This window comes from Echinococcus granulosus (genome assembly GCF_000524195.1).
Source record: "Echinococcus granulosus chromosome Unknown EG_S00037, whole genome shotgun sequence".
NCBI classification, from domain to species: Eukaryota; Metazoa; Platyhelminthes; class Cestoda; order Cyclophyllidea; family Taeniidae; genus Echinococcus; species Echinococcus granulosus.
Genome location: NW_020170417.1, coordinates 603319 through 621616, shown reverse-complemented (window position 1 = coordinate 621616; position 18298 = coordinate 603319). Strand labels below are relative to the sequence as shown.

The following is an 18298-nucleotide window of genomic DNA, read 5'->3' as shown; positions in this document are numbered from 1 at the left end:
AGTGTTGGACTCAGAATCAGATTACGCAAATTGCCACTAAGCGCAAAACTTCGCAACACAATGTTGGAGTAGAGAAGTACTTTAATGTGTCTCAATGTTATGTGACTATCCCCCTTTAGTACATCTACTGTTCTTGCAGTGTGACTCAAGAGTTTCATCCCAGGAGTGAAGACAGATGCTAAACACACATCAAGTAGGAGAGAAAAGCGGTTTGGAATGCTCTGAGTATCGTGGGAGTAAAGAGTGTGATGGGAACGCATCATCAATCTGTCAGCATGTGTACTGTGATTCTTAAGTGCAATGCGTTCCGAGGGAGGATCTAAGCTGCCACCATAGGAGCATGGACCCGAATTCAACATGACTAAGACAAACAAAACAAAATAAGCAACTTCTTTTAAAACAGCAGAAATTCGAGATGTCCTCATCTAGGGAATTCCAGTCTTAACCAATCAACACACAACAATCCAGACTAATCAGCTTCGGACTCCGACTCCCGAGTCCAAATCCATTTCGTATCAGAGACAAGCTTACACCCCACAACAGATTAAAAGAATTCTCAAGTGGATTTCAAACACAAATCTCTGGTATATTTTTATATTTAGGCAAGAAGACGTGCACATCTGTATTCACCCGAAGGGACTCAACACTTAGTCAAACATCACATTTAACTAAGCCAATCATTTTCAGCTACATGCTCTCCGAGATGCCATACAAAGACCATCAAACCAGCAAACACAAGAGATTGAGGTGTTTTTGCAATGTAGTAAAGTGATACATCAACGGCTACTTTCAAGCGTGGACTCCAGCATAATCCTGGCACAAAGTTGAGGCAATAATTTAACCCTTGGTGGTTCGAATCCTGACCAATAAATTGGGAGAGTGAGCCAGGCACAATTACGTACCGGTGATGCGGAAGATGTAGGACATGTTTCCACGGACCCAAGAGGAGGTTCCATTGAAACCAATGAGACTGGCGTCGATGCGCACGTTGGGGCCCTGCTTCCACACCCGGCAGATGTCACTTGGGCACATTCGCGAGACCAGAGGCACTGGAAAGGAAGAATTAAAAATAGTCATTTACTATCGTCCTGGGGAGGTGGAAAAGAGGGATGTAGAACTCATGGTTAGTGACAGGAGATGTCTCCTCTTCTGACGCCCACAAAGGCATTCAGCTAACTCCCTCCAAATATCACTGATTTGAAATGCGTCTACTATTCATACTTTCAAGAGTAGCGTCTCCTACCAAAAAGGGACGAAAACTCTCGTTTGTCGATCACATCATTTAGCAGCGCAAGTCATTGCTGCGAATAACAGGTATTCTTTATTAACAAATTTAGGCAATTAGGAATTAAGACTACTCGAAGTAGGCTGTAACTCAAATCTACTTTAGCTATTTGGATGAAAATTCATGAAACACTTTAAACCACTTAAAATTTTGTAGATATATTTTGCAGATTTGGTGATTCATACAGTGAATATTAATGTGGATTAACTATGTAGCTCACAATATCTGTAAGAATTTCGAGGATTGTTTTTTACGTGAACGGCGATTATCAGTGAAGAATGAAGTCTTGAGTAGGGAAGAAATATCAAGGCGCCAAATTAGCCGCTTCGCTGCCGTTGCATGTAATGCAATTCACCAGTATTTGTGTAACAATGACAGAGATTCAAATTGACCTTTACTGCTAACAATCACCACGATTTGTACCTGCATGGAGATTCGTCTTGGCGAGAGTAACATTTGTCATGGAAGAATCTTTAACCGTGGAAACTCGATTAGAAGCTGGGAAAAGTATGATTGCATAATCTAGTTAACGTGAAGAGGAAAAATGGGAAAGTTACTGTGAATGGGAGAGAGAAGCGATTGATCCAGTAACCAGATCCATATCATGAAGACATTCCTATGGTTTCCCAGAACCCATGCAAAGAGTGTACCCATGCTACTGCATGTTCAAGAGAATTCCAGACAGCACGAAAACTGATCTCATTTCTGACAACTTGCGGTTCGCGAAAAGCTGACTCCATTAATGTGGGGAGTGGTTGGAGCAGTTCCTTTTAAATTTGCAAACAAAGACGGTACACACACGATGCAAAAACAAAAGCATTTTCTCCAATTATTGAGAGTTCGTGTTCATCGGTATTTTGTATTTCATTTCATACAGGTGCTGGACTCCTTTCTCCATGTATCCTCAAACCTTGGTACAATCACCAAAACACCTGAACTTCACAGATCTACAGATTTGTTCATTCTCTTGAGCTCCGAATGAAAGCCATATTTTCTGAATCCTTCTGCCAATAAATGACCATTTCGGCAGTTGTGCGTATTCATAGGAAGGTGAAACAACTACTTGTTTAACGAACACTCAATAAGAAAGCTCATCCTTTCTTGAAAATTCTGTGTTCAAACGAATCCAAACAGTTAGTATTTGTCACGAGGCAGCTGGAGAGTTCTTGTAAACATAGGCACACCGAAGGGGTGATTTTAGGCCAACCAGATAGGCTGTAGGGTTGGACTTTGGCATAAATTTCTTTTGGCACCAAACACAGATGGCGAAAATATGTAATGCGCGTGTAGGAAACGTTTCAGGATAGCAACAGAGGTTTTATAATTCATCCAATGCGAAAAATTAAGCATTGTAAAAATGCGACCAAGAGGCAAGGTGTGATTGCTATTCCAAAGCCTGCAATACTTTGTGCAGTATTTTCAAAAAAAAGATGACACAGGAACCACCTATCAGAAATTCAAATCTTGTAAAAATGCTCAACTATTAGCTATGAAATACCCAAATTCTTAATGTAGGTGCAAATTATAAGACCAAACTAAAGGTGTATCGTCCAAACCATCTTCCAAAATCTTATCCGTTCTTATGGAGATAGGTCAAAGGGGTCAATAAATTGTCCAAATGGGGACGGCTAACACTTTCGGAAGCTCTGATCTGTCAAACGACTTAAATGCCAATGACAGAACAACCGCAAACAGAAGTTAAACAACTGCAGAGAGTTTCTTTACATATTTTATTAGTTGAAGTAACCATCGTTACAGCCTGTAATCGCCTCATCCTTTCCCAATGAGGGCAAGAAGAATCTGACCCTATCCACCTCCGTCTCCGTATGCCTTTTGAATTCGATTCACCAATCCCATTCCACATGCGACTGAGTGGTGCCGGTACCACGAAAAATCAACTGTCGTCCAAAGCTTGGAGAGATGTCATCAGAGGAACATAGGAAATGATGATGACTTGCTATCTCCTTCCTATCACATAGATCGTTTCGAAGTCTTCATGGGCAAGTTTTGTGACAAGATCTTACAAGGTAAGGACCTTAGTCTCACTGATCCACTGGTTCTAGGTGTCACTAAGGAAGAAAATATTCCCACGTAACCTCGAGTTGCACTGCGTTTCTTAGTTAAACAATTCGTCTACAGTCCTCCAATACGCAAGGTATACCCGGTCTTCTGGGAATGAAGTGGCTGCGTAGTGAGTGGATCCCCTGGGAATAGTCACAGGAGAGTCGATCATTCAGTAAACAAGATGTTATGCGTTGTTTTAACGTAAATAAAGGGAATGAGAAAAAATGTCCCTTGATAACCAACTACCAAAGTATCTGGGTAAGAACCATTTGCTTAGCAGCCTTTACGGCCTTTCCTTCCTCGACGATGTAGTTGTAAACAAACTGCTCCATCATCCACGTTAAGCATCACTGACGGTTGTTTTTTGACAAGTTACGCTCGAATTAACGTCACAACAATGGCATATAAAGCCGTCTCAACGTGATTCCCCATCAAAACTCAATTTTCTCAACCATTTGAGAGAAGAAAGTTGAAACTGTGTCTTTTTAAAAGGTCACACAACAACTTTGAAGCAATATTACCTTCCACAATTTGAGATCGAATTGAACTCATTCCGTTTCATCAATTACAATCAACATTTTATGCCATCATGGTTCAAAATAGGGTAAAAATCGCAGAGATCACCGTTAACGACGACAGGATATGCCCCATAATGGATTCATATGAAAAATTGCATGCATATGATGCTGAAATCCGAAAGAGCTTTTAAATCACACGGTCAAGGAATCAAATGACAGAACCCTCATAAATTAGCAATGAATGCATCCCGAATTAGGCATGAAGTCTGGTTTTTTAAAACAACAAAGCAATACACTTTGTTATTGTAGCTTTGTGTGAGGGTTTGCAGACTCACACTGGTGGCATGAAAAAAAAATAGAACGCCGCTTGGCTACTTATTTCGTCAGTACGTTGAGCATTAAGGTGTTTCCAGACTTGCTCCTCTTGTCACATCATTGGATTGAGAAGTTGGCGACATCGATGTATGTCCCTGATCGAGGGATACGAGCTAAACTACATTTGTAGGAAATCGAGGCTCGAGACTTTACATTCCTCCGTGCCCCTAGGCAATGATTACCTCGAGTATTGAAGAGGAGAATTATAATTAGAGAACAACAGGATTTTACTCTTGCGAACCAATCCCAAAAGAACAAAATTGAAACCAACAAAATCTAGCTACATAATAATCCGATGCTTCATGCTTGGCATTTCGCTGGTATTTCTAGCCTACCTTTCTACATTTTTTTAACAAATGAAGCCCATTTTTTGGTAGAGATAGGCAAAAGGCGTAGCAGGATGTCTTAATTTCTGTGCAGAAGATCACGGTCGCGAAGTACATTTTACATGAAATGTGGTTAAACGGTGAGAAGGGTGTGTTAGGCATCTGTGACGTCTTCCACTGCCTTCAAAACAAATTTTTTTCATCCTTACAACCGTGTGTCTTGCAAAGGCAGTCATGCAGTAGTACAAGGTCATTTTAGGGAATGCCTTGGAATCTCGTGCCTTCATGGTTCGTAATAAAAGTTTATTCCTCTTTTTCTACAATATTAGGAAAGAGTATACTGGGTTACTACTTAATGTAAACGTGATTGAAAGAGGGCGTTGTTGCTATCGTGATGTTTGCCTAGGGAACACGGGAGAAAAGGGGAGGGAAAGACGGTGAAGTTTTCACAAAAAGGTAATTTCTAGACCATCTAGAGGCACGCATTTTTATACCGTTTTATAAAAAGCCAAGTTAGTCAAGATTTTCACAGTTCATTTTAATTTTCCACCATACTATACAAACCTTCAATTGAGCTTAAGAATCAGATTCTTCATGCCTACCAGAGTGCTTTGAAGAGGGAGAAATTTGGATTTGAAGCCTTTTCCGCCACACACGATTTGACCTCCACGATGATGTTAAGTTGCTAGCACCCCTAAGTCTCTTCACTGCCTCCAATTAAACTAAAACCTATCATCAGGAATAACTCAAACGCTGCGGTTTGATCCAATAAGTCAAAGGAAAGTAAATTTTACTAAACCCTATATTTTCAGATCGAAGTCAAGAGTAGATTTTCGGATGCGAGTAGATAATACTCAGGCTTGACCAGAAAGGCCGTATCACCTTTAATGCCACAGCACTTAATAAAGGTAGACTTTTAGGATCCTTACGCAATCGTTCATAACCGGAATCAAAGTATTTTAAACAATTTGTGACTGGTACCTTTGGTCACCGCATTCTGACATAGTCCAAATGCTACACAAGTTGTACAAGAATCCAACTTCTACACCATTGAAGTCTGAATCTAACTCAGTTCACAAAGCCGACAAGCTGGAATTAGATCCAGAAGGTCTGACCAACACTTAATGACAGTAAAGAATGCAATAAGGCGTACAGAAACGATGATAAAATGACGCCTGACAATGTCCTTTAGGGCAGCCACTTAAAAAGTCGCATGCACTGTACAACTCCCCAACGCGAATCACAAGTCATTGCGGTGAGCTACATCTAAGACTGCTTCATAATTTCCTCCTTCTTTTGAAATTTATTGCAAAAAATCTAGTAAATATCCCCTTTTGTCTTCAACAAGTATTTGGGAAAATCCCACTGTTTATCAAAACAGTGGGATTGTGATTTGATTCGGATCTTGTAACGCTACCGTGATGCCGTTTTCATACTAACACCATCACGTGGAAATTCGCCTCCTTTTAGAGGCTCTTTGAATGCTCTGAGAAGGCGGAAATCGGATGGCGCTATATCTAGAGTATAATTTAAATGCAACACAAACTTTCCATTGCATTTTTTATCAATTTCCAATGCGGGAGCTGTGGTAGAGGACAAGTTGACCCTAGAGGATAGATATCCTCCCCTTAAAGTGAATTTCAAGTTGATATTCTCCCTGATACTCTATTGTTACAGTTGTGACAACCATTCCGCATTCCTGATAGAATTGAATGATGGGCCCGTGAAAATCCTACACGACCATCAATACCAATTCTCCTGCCTAAGGTTGAATGTCAGATTTCTTTTTTGTATAGTTCTGGAGAGGCTTTCATATTTCACTAGGATTATTTTTTAATTTTCGGGTTCCCATTGATGAACCTAAGTGTTACCACTAGTGACGACCCTTCGCAATAATGACTCAGGTGCTTGCGTTTGCGCTCATCTCTCAGCTTCTTCGGTGCACACCTTACTAAACCTAAGAGACGGTCAAAGATAAGGGTACCGTAGATAGACCCAACTCTCGCAACCAGCAATTACTAATCCATTTTATCTGTCTTTTTAAACTGAATCCAGATTCAACCAGACATTCGTAGCTCTCTGGTCTTGCCTCGAAGATTCATTTAGAGATGGTGACTGTAGATGAGTGAACTTTGCTTCCACACTGAGCACATACGCGCTGAAACCTACTATCTCTTAAGGTGACTTGCCAGATAAAATTAGTCGAATAATACACTCCTCTGCCTCGTGTTTCTACGGTTGGAAATAAAAATTCTGAAGAGCAAGCAAGTTGCCATCATAACATACGGTAAAAATTATTACGTGTTAACTAATAACACGGACACCCACTTTAAAGTGTAATTGCTGCCTTTTAGAGCGGTGGCTTTGATGAAACCCTTTTTGAAGTCGTGAATTACTCCATCTTAAAATGAAACAACAAAAACGGTGTGATCAGCTAAAAGCATCAATGGAGTGTTTAGTCTAGGTGGGGCTAGCAGATAAACACAAGTTCAATCAAATGAGAAGTTCGCGCCAATTTGACCAAAGTTGTGGTAATTTGCATGCAAAAAATGCGCTCTATGCAGAAACTCATCAAGATAAGTTTATTAGACTGGCTTTGGCGACTTGATATTTAGTGTAGATATGGTCATAACCGCCTTAACCAAAATTGCTAAGACGCAATAGGAGGATCTCATTACCGGACTCGCCGATGTGTACGAAAGATCACTTCCACAGTGGATAGCCGTCTTCATCAAAACCAAAATGAGTCCAAATTTGCAACTCCAACATGTGCGTATAGGGATTTCATAGACCAGCACCATTCTCATCGACATGGTGAAGATCACACCATTACCATTTCAAAAATTGCAATAATCAGATATTGACAAGAAAATTCAGCTGCTGACAATACCCACCGACTATCACCACAATTAAAAAGCAATGAGGTGAACTTAACAACCCCACTTAATGCATGTGGGCTAAACAAATGGGATAGAGAAATTGGAGAAAGTAAAACAAACTACTTCTGGATCAATTGAGGTGGGATTTGAGAAAGAATGAGGGGGATAAAGGACTCGTTTCAATGCTCTATTTATCTTAGCTGCTTGTCCAAAGCTGTAAAAATTTTGTGGGTTCTTGCAATAGGACCTTTGCTTGGTTCCTTCAAAGGAAAAATCATGCGTACATACACATAAGCATATGCAACCGCCTAGGTCACTGCTGGGGAGAAGGGCAAAATTAATGAATAGGTCAGTGTAGGATTCGCCTAAATATTTGAATGTCCGCGAGACAAAATTCCACTTTGAATATTCTCAAGTTTCTTCTAACTGTTTAACCATTTCCAACATCAGTCCAAGTGAATATTTTAGGTTGCAACTTCCATATTTTCCTTACAATAGAACTACGATTTGGTCGTGGATGTGACGCAAGAGATAGATGAACAATACATTTTATTGGTGCGGGCGTGCCAGTGAATGAATCCAGAGTGCGTCCGTGGAATATTTGGAAAAATTCCATAATCCAAGAGACATTAACTTCGCCCGATTCCAGCGAATCAATTTATTAACCATACCAGTCGTTCGTCATGATAATATATGAAATGCAAATCGTGGCCTTTTTGATACAACGGATTAAGGTGCACCAATATATTTTTTGTACTTACCACCATAGATTCAAGTCTGATTTCCTTTATTTAATCATAACAGGAATTTGTGGGTAAATTACGGTAGTAAAGAGGACATCACAACGAATGGCTGAAAAATTTCTCAACGCGGCCCAGGTGGGCAGGTGGGTAGATTGGTAGATCCTTCTACAAATTTTACATTGGCAACAAACCAAAATAAAGTGATGGACGAAGTAGGAAGAGGGGTTAAACTTATTGAAATCTGTCAACACCTCGAAAAAGTGCTTACTTATTCCTCAGGCCATAAATTCCACCACTCCTGGCAACGAATCACAAGTGGAAAAGACTGAGAAAGGTGCTTGAGTGCCTCATTAAATGAAGAAAAATGGCTTACAAAAGAATTAAGGATGAAAGAAGGGCGATTAGACTCACACCAACTGGTAAACTCCCATTTGATTTCCACGTAGAAGTCGGGCGTAGCCTTGAGCTTTTCCAACAACGCAGTGATGATTTTTGCCTGGTTCTGCAGCATGTGCGAGTCGCGGTGGGTGAGGACTATCTTCAGCAACTCCGGATCACCCGTGCTAATAGCCTCTTGAGTGACTGAAATCGAGAAAAGGGAAAGTCGAAGCCGTTGTACATGCCTCTGCAAAATATGCCCACAAGTGATCTAACAAACCCGCAGGATTTGTGACGGCGGAGTAATCTTCTTCTAACAATCTGTTAAGCTAGATAGAGTTGAAAGGAGTTAGCACTGCCCAAGGACGCCGGGAGTCATCCATTAGAATGCCCAGGGATGATCAGACCAGACTACGTTAATTCATTTAGTAGAACTTCATCCATTCAACCAAAGAACTGATGAAACAACTTGATTTTTTCGCTCAAACACGCCACATGTACCACAAAGGCGATGAATAAACTACTTCGACTCAACGAAGACCTTTTCCTAAGTAGGTCCTCATTCAAATAAACCAAGTCCATGCGTGAATCAAATCGAAACATTCGAATTGATTACAAAGTAGTATTTCAGTTCGTTTGACTGAATTCCGAAGTCAACGAAACAACGATAAAAAGGTTTTTGCGGTTTCAGCAAGGCCTGCCATAATGACTTGTAACTTCTGGGGACTTTTCAAATGCATGTGATTGTTTAAATAAATTTTAGAGCATTGACATGTGCCGTTCAATCATGGAAACGGTACTACATGGTGTACTCTACTATCATCCGATTTTGAACTCGCATACCATAGTGTTGGTAAAGCGTGATGAACGTGACTTGGACCTGTCCGCAGGAGCCAGCTTCCCGAAGAAGTTGTTTTAGAACCTTTGAGAAAAGTGCGATACCAGAATACGATGTTAGAAGGTGGCATTCACAAATGTTCTCAAAATTTGCTTCTGCTGGTAAATCAACCATGAATGTTGCCACAGCACATTGAGGAAGTACGAATTAAGGCAAGCTCAGTAGCAATCAAGACTTATATATCGCTGCTGCCACCTCAGCTCGAGATTGACATGCCAAAAAGAGCAGTCACCAATGTTTCATGTGATGCACGAAGGCTTGGAGAACACTTTTTTATTCACTGCCTTTAAGTACTTTTGCATTGTGACGATCATTATTCGAACAAACATATCGTCGGTCACTCTGAAACAACCCGTACACCACCCACATCACATTTCTGAGGCAGGAATCACTTCCCGCCCACCTCAGAAGACTGCTTGCATTGTGTAGTGTAGAACTGAAGCCGCAATTGCTCGCTTGCTTGAGGCCAAAAAATTTACGACCAGGATCCAGCACAAGACACAACTCAAGTGCGTGCAAGTGGTTATCAAATTTTTCTTGGCACTAAAAAATCACATGCAAAATTAGCAGTTTGTTTGGAACTGAAAGTGAGATGAAAATAGAGCTGAAGAGGACCACGAATTTTTTTGCCTTTTAGGAACATAACGTTCGTAAACGCAGGATTCTCAAGCTTGTATTTCGTTACGAAAGTACGAGAGATTCTAAGCATTAAAGAACAAAGTATTTTAAGAGACTTTCGGTAGTTGATTACTCTTTTCAACTGATAAGTTTGCATGAATTTGTTTGACTGCCTCACAGAGTTTACTTATTTGACCTTACAGAAGTGATAGCCTCCACACAGGGTTACATTGTGGATGGGGCTTCAGTTATGCGTTGGGGTCTGATTAGCATGTTTAGAGCTTTACCTTAAAGAAGAATACTTATACGCATAGTGTCCACATCATTGTGCAGAAAGTGGGTCGTAGAAATTTTGTAACATGACTATTTCCATGCTGAATTCAAGGACAGATTTTCTTGTTGGAATCCACTCGGTAATGCAATTCACAACTAGGACATTCTAAAGGGATCTGCTTCTAACGACCTCTGCAAACTCAGTTTATACCTGAATTCCACTGTCTCGACACAAGTAATCGTATTGATAAGAAGTCTTGCGATCTCCGAGGGAACCACTTTTCCTTAACGCCTAATCGAACTATACTGAAAAGAGCAGAAATTCACCTCAAAACAGAGTTGATTTGTCAAGTCACTTGGAGGTCACGTAAGTGTCCAATTTTATAAGTATGGTGAATGGTTCGAGCGCACTTTGCTGGTTAAACGGGGTAGGTTTGGCTCTGGGTGTCCAGTTGGGGCTTCGTGTTTGTAATTTGTGTCCGACTTTCTTTCCCAGAGAAATCCACCACGTAGATTTACCCACCGTTTGGCCGCACCCACTACGCTTTTTGTTTAAACCAAAATGAAATTTGGCCTAATTTTGGTTTGTAAAATCCACGGAACGGCTGATTCGATTATCCACTTCATCTACCTTAGCCACGCACGGCCGTTTATGACAACTCGAATGAATCTTGACAACTCTTCCTCTTTGTAAAAATAAAAATTATTATAACTTCTTCAATAAAAAAATTTAACGTCGCCTGAGTTATTCACAACTTCAAAATGCCTGGTGGAGAGCGTCCGCCCCAATTATTCTCAAGATAGTATGGAGGAAATTATGTAACCGCAAGGTACGACGGATGTGAGTTGGAAAGCATTAAACTTTCTAAGAATAAGTTGCGTTTAATTAAACCTTGTGGTTAAACCAAAATATTTAACCAAACCATGTACACAATGAGTAAATAAAAGTCAATGACCGCTCTCTCCTGGAGTAACGTCAAATTTCATATCTGGTTAATTGGAAATAATTAACGTGGGGCATTTTATTAATCTACTTTACGACAAATACCCCATATTCAAGACGTTGAAGGCCCGTAGTTCAAGATCCCATCACTATTTCCGCCAGGTCAAACTATCCATGGAACGTATAGCGTTTAATGAACTGAGTCCAATTTAAGCGAGTTTTATTATTATCTCCTACTTGATGTAGGTTGAGCTAGTGTAAGTTCCCCTTAAATTCCAGATTTTTGTAAATCCATGTTCCTCTCCTTTCAAAGACTTTGTGGCAGAAGAATTGCACTAATTGGCAGTGCTTGAAAAAGTAAAATAGTCTAATCACGTTTCTATATATCTAGATGCGCTTAGCATTAGGTCGTTGGTCACTTGATTTGCAGTAATCTCGAAGGCTGAAGATTAAATTTACTATTTTTTCCGCATTTCTCAAATGCAGTTTAAATTGGCTTCACTTCTAACTGATTTCTTCAAGTTGATCAAGAGGTTTGCCACGAAATAGCGTCAAGCTGACGCACCTCCATGAACAACAGTATTTCCACACAGGTTTTGCAGCTTACAAAACTGGAATTTCAGTGCTTGAATATTTAGGATCCATCCAAGAAAGCCAGGATCGTGTCATTTTTCACGCTTGAATCAGTCTCAGTTCAACTTTTGAGGTCTGGGCGGTGTGAATGGAAAAAGAGCAGAAAATTGTTAGAAATGAACTGAAGGATATTTACGGTATGCAAAGTGTCGCCTCCCCTGACTTCAGTCTCTCGGGAGGACATGAGTTATAAACCATATTACATCACAACACTGGAGAGCTGATGTCTACTAGTGTGTTCCAACTCCGCCGAAATAGGAAATTGAAAACAGCAGATCCACTTTTGATAGCGTACGAGCACTGTATCCTATCACTTACGAGTAGTGGCTTTATGTATTGGTGAGGTGTTTGGTAAATCGGACAAAAGGACATTAGTTTAGACCTTCCCTTTAGAAACTTGTACTGTTAAAAAAATTGTAGCAGAATGATGGTGTTAATTGGTTTAAATAGATCTGTCCAATTACCACAATTGTGGCCACTCACAGTAATACACCGTCCCATTTAAGCCTACAGATGGCCTAAGTTATTAAAGCTTGAAGTAAGAGCGTTGTTAGCGAATAGATAATTGGAGAGTGGAAAAGCCATGTGGTTAAATACAAGATAACCAGGTGGATATGCTTGTTTTAAAACTAACAAATAACTACAGAAAGAGTTTGTTATGAGATGCTGTTTTATGTGTGAGCACGGACACGATCGAGATCCTAACCTGAGTGATCAAAAGATAGGAGTAGGTGTTTCATAGCTAAATCGCTGGAGCTCCTAGATGGTCACCATGACCATGACAAAAGCACAAATGTCATTTTGTCTCACAAATCAGGCCGAAAGGAAACAACTGAAAGGCTCCACACCTTCATACGGTACCTGAAAGAAGTGAAGGAAAAGCGATGGTGTTTGTCATGCCTTAGTGCTTCACCTACATTGAACATTACTGAGAGGCTTTTGTAAAATGTCAATCTATGAAGATCGTCTTAATCAGTACCTTCTCAGCGTGATGCAGCAATACCCATCATTGAAGCAATTTGTGAGTGCCACATATTCTACCACCGCACCTTCCCCAAAGGTTATAAAAAACTACAAGAAACTAGTTCCTCCAACATTATAAACCGGCCTTAACTGGGCTTGCAAACCCCTCAAGCTCAAATCTCGTACACCATGTTTAACTAACATTTGATGATTGGATCGACTGAAGAACAAGATAGCAAAGGTTACAATGGGGATTATCGTACCGATGATAAACCGACACCCACATGCCCTGGTGGTTGCAAATAAACAATCACATCTACTTGACATACCTCTACAGGCTATACGTTGTCGCAGCAACCTATGTCAAAATCCGCATTGTGCTGGTGAGTCAGATAATCCATTCAATTGTGTGACCTCAAATGAGGCACAAAGTCTTTGAACTCGAATTTACAACACCTATTCGAGGTAAGTCAAATTGAAAACCTACTGCATTTCATTAACAATAAGGCAGTAAAGGAGAGAGAACAGCAATCCCAGAATGGCATTGACAATTGTATTTACTAAAGTTGACTGTAATGATAAAATTACACAATATCAACATTTGTTAAGTCGATATTTGTAGAAAATTTAGTACCTAAGACAAAAAATCATCAAGTCATCAAAAATGCCATCACCATTCAATGCCACCAACTTCTATTTGAATCTTTGAACCATCCATAGAAATCACAACGCTTAAGAATATGACTATTCGCAGTCACTCTGAGTTATACCTCCACGAAGCAGGTCACTTATTTCAGCCATGTAAGCCAATTTACAGCGAATTTATACGATTTTGCAAAAAAAGGTCATATACTTTAAGCACAGAGCAAGCACTGAGTTAATGGGGCGCAAAATAAATTGAAATTTGGACAGCCAAATTTACACCCCGTATGATTTACTTCCGCACGAGGACAGAACACAAAAATGCTCCCGGTCAGCTAAAAGCCTGTTTTTAACATTGCAACCTCATTTTTAGAAATTGATAACATTATTCAAGTGGGAACTTTTTGGGAACCAAGACCACAAAATTTCAGAAACTTTAGCAAACAATGGTAAGACACGCATGCTGGTACATTTTTAGCAGGTTCTGCGCTCCTTAAATAGTTTGAAGGGCGATGAATAAGTTTTTTGTTGCACATGCATGTATTATGTCGCAGAGAAGGCAACTGCTCTTCCAGTTTGGCGTGAGGGATGTCCAGTAAGGGAAAGTAGCAATCTATCAGTCTTTTTTGCGTTAAGGGTGTGCAGGAAGCAAAAATTCCATTTGGACAGCATATTTGATTGGCGTGGAAATATGGATCCTTCCCTCAGTCATCAATCCCTAATGGATGGGCCGAAGACTAAAAAATTAGCTCCACTGATATGGTGAATGCTGCCTACCGTAAATCAAATCGCTAGAAAGAGGAGGGAAACAGGGAACTAGGTTTACCCATTTCCTGAATCACAGTAACACAAGGTCCAACAAAGTAGGTCTTCAGAGCAGCTGGATGCATAGCATAGGACTTTCTCACTTTCTAAACCATCCAAAAGATATTTTCACTCAAGGATGTTTTAGTTTGTGGCACAAAAAGTCAACACGGCATTTTAAAAAAAACAATTTTACATGAAATTAACTAAGCAAAAAAATGTAAGCATGGAAAATAAGTTTTCAAAGGTACTGAAATATTTTGAACATCCCTCGTAGTAAATAAAAATTCATTTCACATTGTGTTTTTAGGATTGAGCACTCTTTTCTTTGTAATTAAAAGCTTATCACACTGAAAGTGACGATTCAAAATATCTAAAAGTTCCATTGATATGGCTTAAATTGCACAGCAGTGACCAATGAAGCCATGAGTTATTTCGTTGTTGGTGTTTTGCAAAGCAAGGCAGTCTACGTTTGGATAACCTAAGATGTGAACATATAGGGTCAAACCAGATGCGGTTTTGGGAGCTGAGTAAACTAAAATAAGCCATCACTTGGCCTCATCTAGTAAATCGAAGAGTAAAGTCCTGTCTGGAAGAGAGGTCTTTACTTAGGCAGGCAAGGAGGCGATACATAACTCCATTAAATGCATCTGAGAATCAGATTCAGTGACAATTGTGAAGTCCATATGCAGCACAGAGTTTTTGTTCCATCACTACTCAACAATGTAAAACTGTAGTGTACAAATGCTTTATTTTTATCTATATCTTGCCTTCATTTAATGCAGCTTTCCTTATTTTAACGTGTTTGCAGCTACTCAGGTCATCGTTTTCACCTCCGTTTCATCGCAAGAGCCTGAAAAAGAACCCACTTTCCTTAAGAGCACGCCATACAAATATTTGCCTCTAAACTAAAACAGTGTTTCAACGAAAATGCATGCTAAAAGATCAAGTCTAAACTGAAGGTATCTTGCTTCCAAGGAATCGAATGTGCACATTGCATCAAGTTGCATTTTTAAACGAAAATTTTTCCTTTTGATTAGATGAGCATATGTTGTGGATAAATTATCGAATCAATTGATGGTAGATTTTAATTTCTAGTAAGGAAGGTGAAAATTGGTCTAAATTCGTACCAACAACACCTAGTTTCCCCATAAAGACTTTGTTTTCTAAAATAATGACGATCTAACCCAATGACGGTCAACAACTTGGTATAATTTGGGCGATGCATAATGCAAATAGGCACAACCATCCTAAGGATGTTTCAATGCCTGAAATCATAGCAACACAGAACACCAAAATACCTATAGAAATAAGGGCACCATTTACCAAAAAAGCACACACATAAGTGAGCTCCAACAAGCGTAACATTTACTCCATGTAAATAAATGTACCTCCGGGTAAGTTCCTCATTCATGTGTGCTACTTGCGAAGAACACTTAATGAATTATTTACAGAATAACATGTGACTGTGTACTAGCGCGTACGTAGCGATTCGAATACACTGTTTACAGATGACTAAGCTGACATAAAATACTCAAATTAAGTAGGAAAAAAGACGAAGAAAAGGCGGAATGACTTACCCGACCAGTAGTCCTTTCGCTTGAAGCAGGCATTCGCATTGTGACGCAATAGCACTCTGGTCGACTCAAGATGGTCCAGAGTGACGCTAAGCATCAGTGGAGTACGACCATGTGGGTCCAGTGCCTCTATGTCATACTGCACAGGCGAAAATGAAAATAAATCTAAGAGCAATGCGTTTCTACCTTCTTCTGAAGCAACAACTCCTCAAGGTTCAAGTAGTCGTTCCTCCAAACTTGGTAGTGTAGAGGATATGTATCAGCGATTTCCTTTTCCAACATGACTTATGTCTAAAAAACACTGGAAGATCTTACAGGAACAACCATACAGGGTCAATTCGGGGTAAGGTAATCATGAGTGACCAAGTTCTATTCATGTATAATCAGCGTGTTATAACAACAACAATAATAAGCATCAAGGAAAAGTACATAACCTTTTACCAGAACATTCTGAATAAAAACAATTGTAGGAAAGTGAAAGGTTATTGGTACAAAGTTGTCGTCCCAAATGTAAGAAACGTCATGTAAAAATGTAACTTGTCAGTGAAAATGACTGAGAAAACGACTTGCATAACAAATAGAGTACGGAATTTTACGGCGAAATAAGCCAGGATTATAAATGAAAGTTCGATTGTATCTAGAGCATATGGTGGCACCAGACACGTCTCACTGTAAGCGCATTTTAATGAACACTTTGAGTACGTCAAAATCATCTAAAATCTTACGAGTTCTGGAAAATACCTAATAAAGTATGAGCAGCACCGCTATATACTCGCCCCCCTAATCAATTGTGTGGCAAAAGCTACCTTATGTGTTGAAAACAAGTGATATATCTAAACAAAAGAGTCCCACACTGTTTTGAGAAATGAATATTTGTCGTAAAATTTAGAAACTGCACTTATTATTTTGCTGGACTTTTAAAATCGCAATTTTTAGAGAAGTGTATAAATATGCTGATTTAGAACCTCAAAATGATGCTTCCGAGTGCATACTGATTGCAGTTCTTGAAGTTTAGAAGTCGTAATAAGTGGAGTAACATAGGAGCCGTATAAACTTGTGCACTTACAAAAATCTTTGATTAGCACTCCCTAAAGACCACATGGCAGAACTGACGATTTTCTTCTCAATGTGAACACAATATCCACTTGGAGCCATAACCAACTATGCCGTAGCGTACCGGCACTCCCTGAAGACAAAAGAAGACAAAGTACTCGGGCAGAATACATATATTTAGCGCAGAGAAGGTGTCTGGGCTATTTTCATGGCCCAAAAGGCCAGCCCACCCCAGCGAGATACAAGAGGGCTAATTCAAAGTACAAAAGTGGCGCCTCACCAATAGCGAGGGATAAACCACTATCGTATTGCAATGTTTAAGGTGTTTTTGAGTTCATTTCCATAATGATCTTAGATTGTTTTTAAACCCATGATTGTGGTGGTTGATTTGCTTGATTTGCCTTATGTTGCTTCGCTGCTCTCAGATTGCTGTGGATGATTTCTTTTACCAAATTTTAACTTTAGCGGAAAACTGTTATTATGGTAAATTCACCTATTTGCTCTGCCACAACGTCTCTATTCGGAAATTTCAGTGGCTCATTTTAGGCAATTTGGAAAGTGAGAATAATGCCTACTGCTATGCCATTTGATGCTTGCCGTTGGATTTAGCATCCACGATAAATATTAGAGCAAAGGAGAATTTCCTACTTTTTCCCCTAAAAATGACACCCACTTAGTTTATCCCGTCCTGGCGTATATCCTACTTTACCTCATAAGTAGCAATGATCGACAAGTCTTAAAGAGAATTCACTTCATTAGTCAGCCCTAAAAAGGCTATCTTGCGAGCTCATAAATTCGATACTTTTAGAAGGACTGACCAAGATTGCAACCAAGATGGAAGTTCCTAGTATCCTAATGGCACTTTTTTACAAAACTAACCACCAAATCAGACTAGTTTTCTGGAAGCCCAGTTACCATTCATTAGGCTCTGTTTAAGTGAAAATTTCACTTTAGCTGGAAAAGCAAACACACAGGATGATCGAAAAGCCACATGTATGCCTTTACCAAAATCGCCTTTCCATTAGTCATAACCCATGAGGTGAACAATCATCTACCTATCCCAATCAACCATAGGGATGAAATGTTCGGGCTCGCCCGTATTAGGCGATTATTCCAGGTACAAGAACAGATGGCGAGCATTTGCGCTGTAACAACGCACATTGAGAGTACAGCAGTGCACCCACGCATGCACGCACGTACGTCCATGCACTTCCCATTGGCCAGTGCGGTTGATGCATATCGATCGGCTGTTTGGCAGTCGCGTGCGCACGGCTCTGGCGACCGCGTGCACACGCGCAACGCCTTTGCCAAAATCGGGCTTTTCAT

General features: G+C 40.0%; 1 protein-coding gene across 1 annotated transcript in view; it reads right to left on the bottom strand. All coding sequences in view use genetic code 11, as the record gives it.

The window, feature by feature from the left end:
• The window catches only part of EGR_05262 (Ankyrin repeat domain-containing protein), a gene marked incomplete at both ends in the record, with an annotated part of 39081 nt that extends 20783 nt beyond the window's left edge, over positions 1-18298 (bottom strand). Inside the window, 10 exons of the mRNA XM_024494511.1 lie at positions 903-1049; positions 1709-1783; positions 8602-8815; positions 9761-10009; positions 10769-10901; positions 10989-11043; positions 15923-16058; positions 16106-16203; positions 16661-16699; positions 18169-18298. Of these exons, the coding sequence (XP_024351132.1) occupies positions 903-1049; positions 1709-1783; positions 8602-8815; positions 9761-10009; positions 10769-10901; positions 10989-11043; positions 15923-16058; positions 16106-16203; positions 16661-16699; positions 18169-18298 (1276 nt within the window). The remainder of the gene's footprint in view (positions 1-902; positions 1050-1708; positions 1784-8601; positions 8816-9760; positions 10010-10768; positions 10902-10988; positions 11044-15922; positions 16059-16105; positions 16204-16660; positions 16700-18168) is intronic.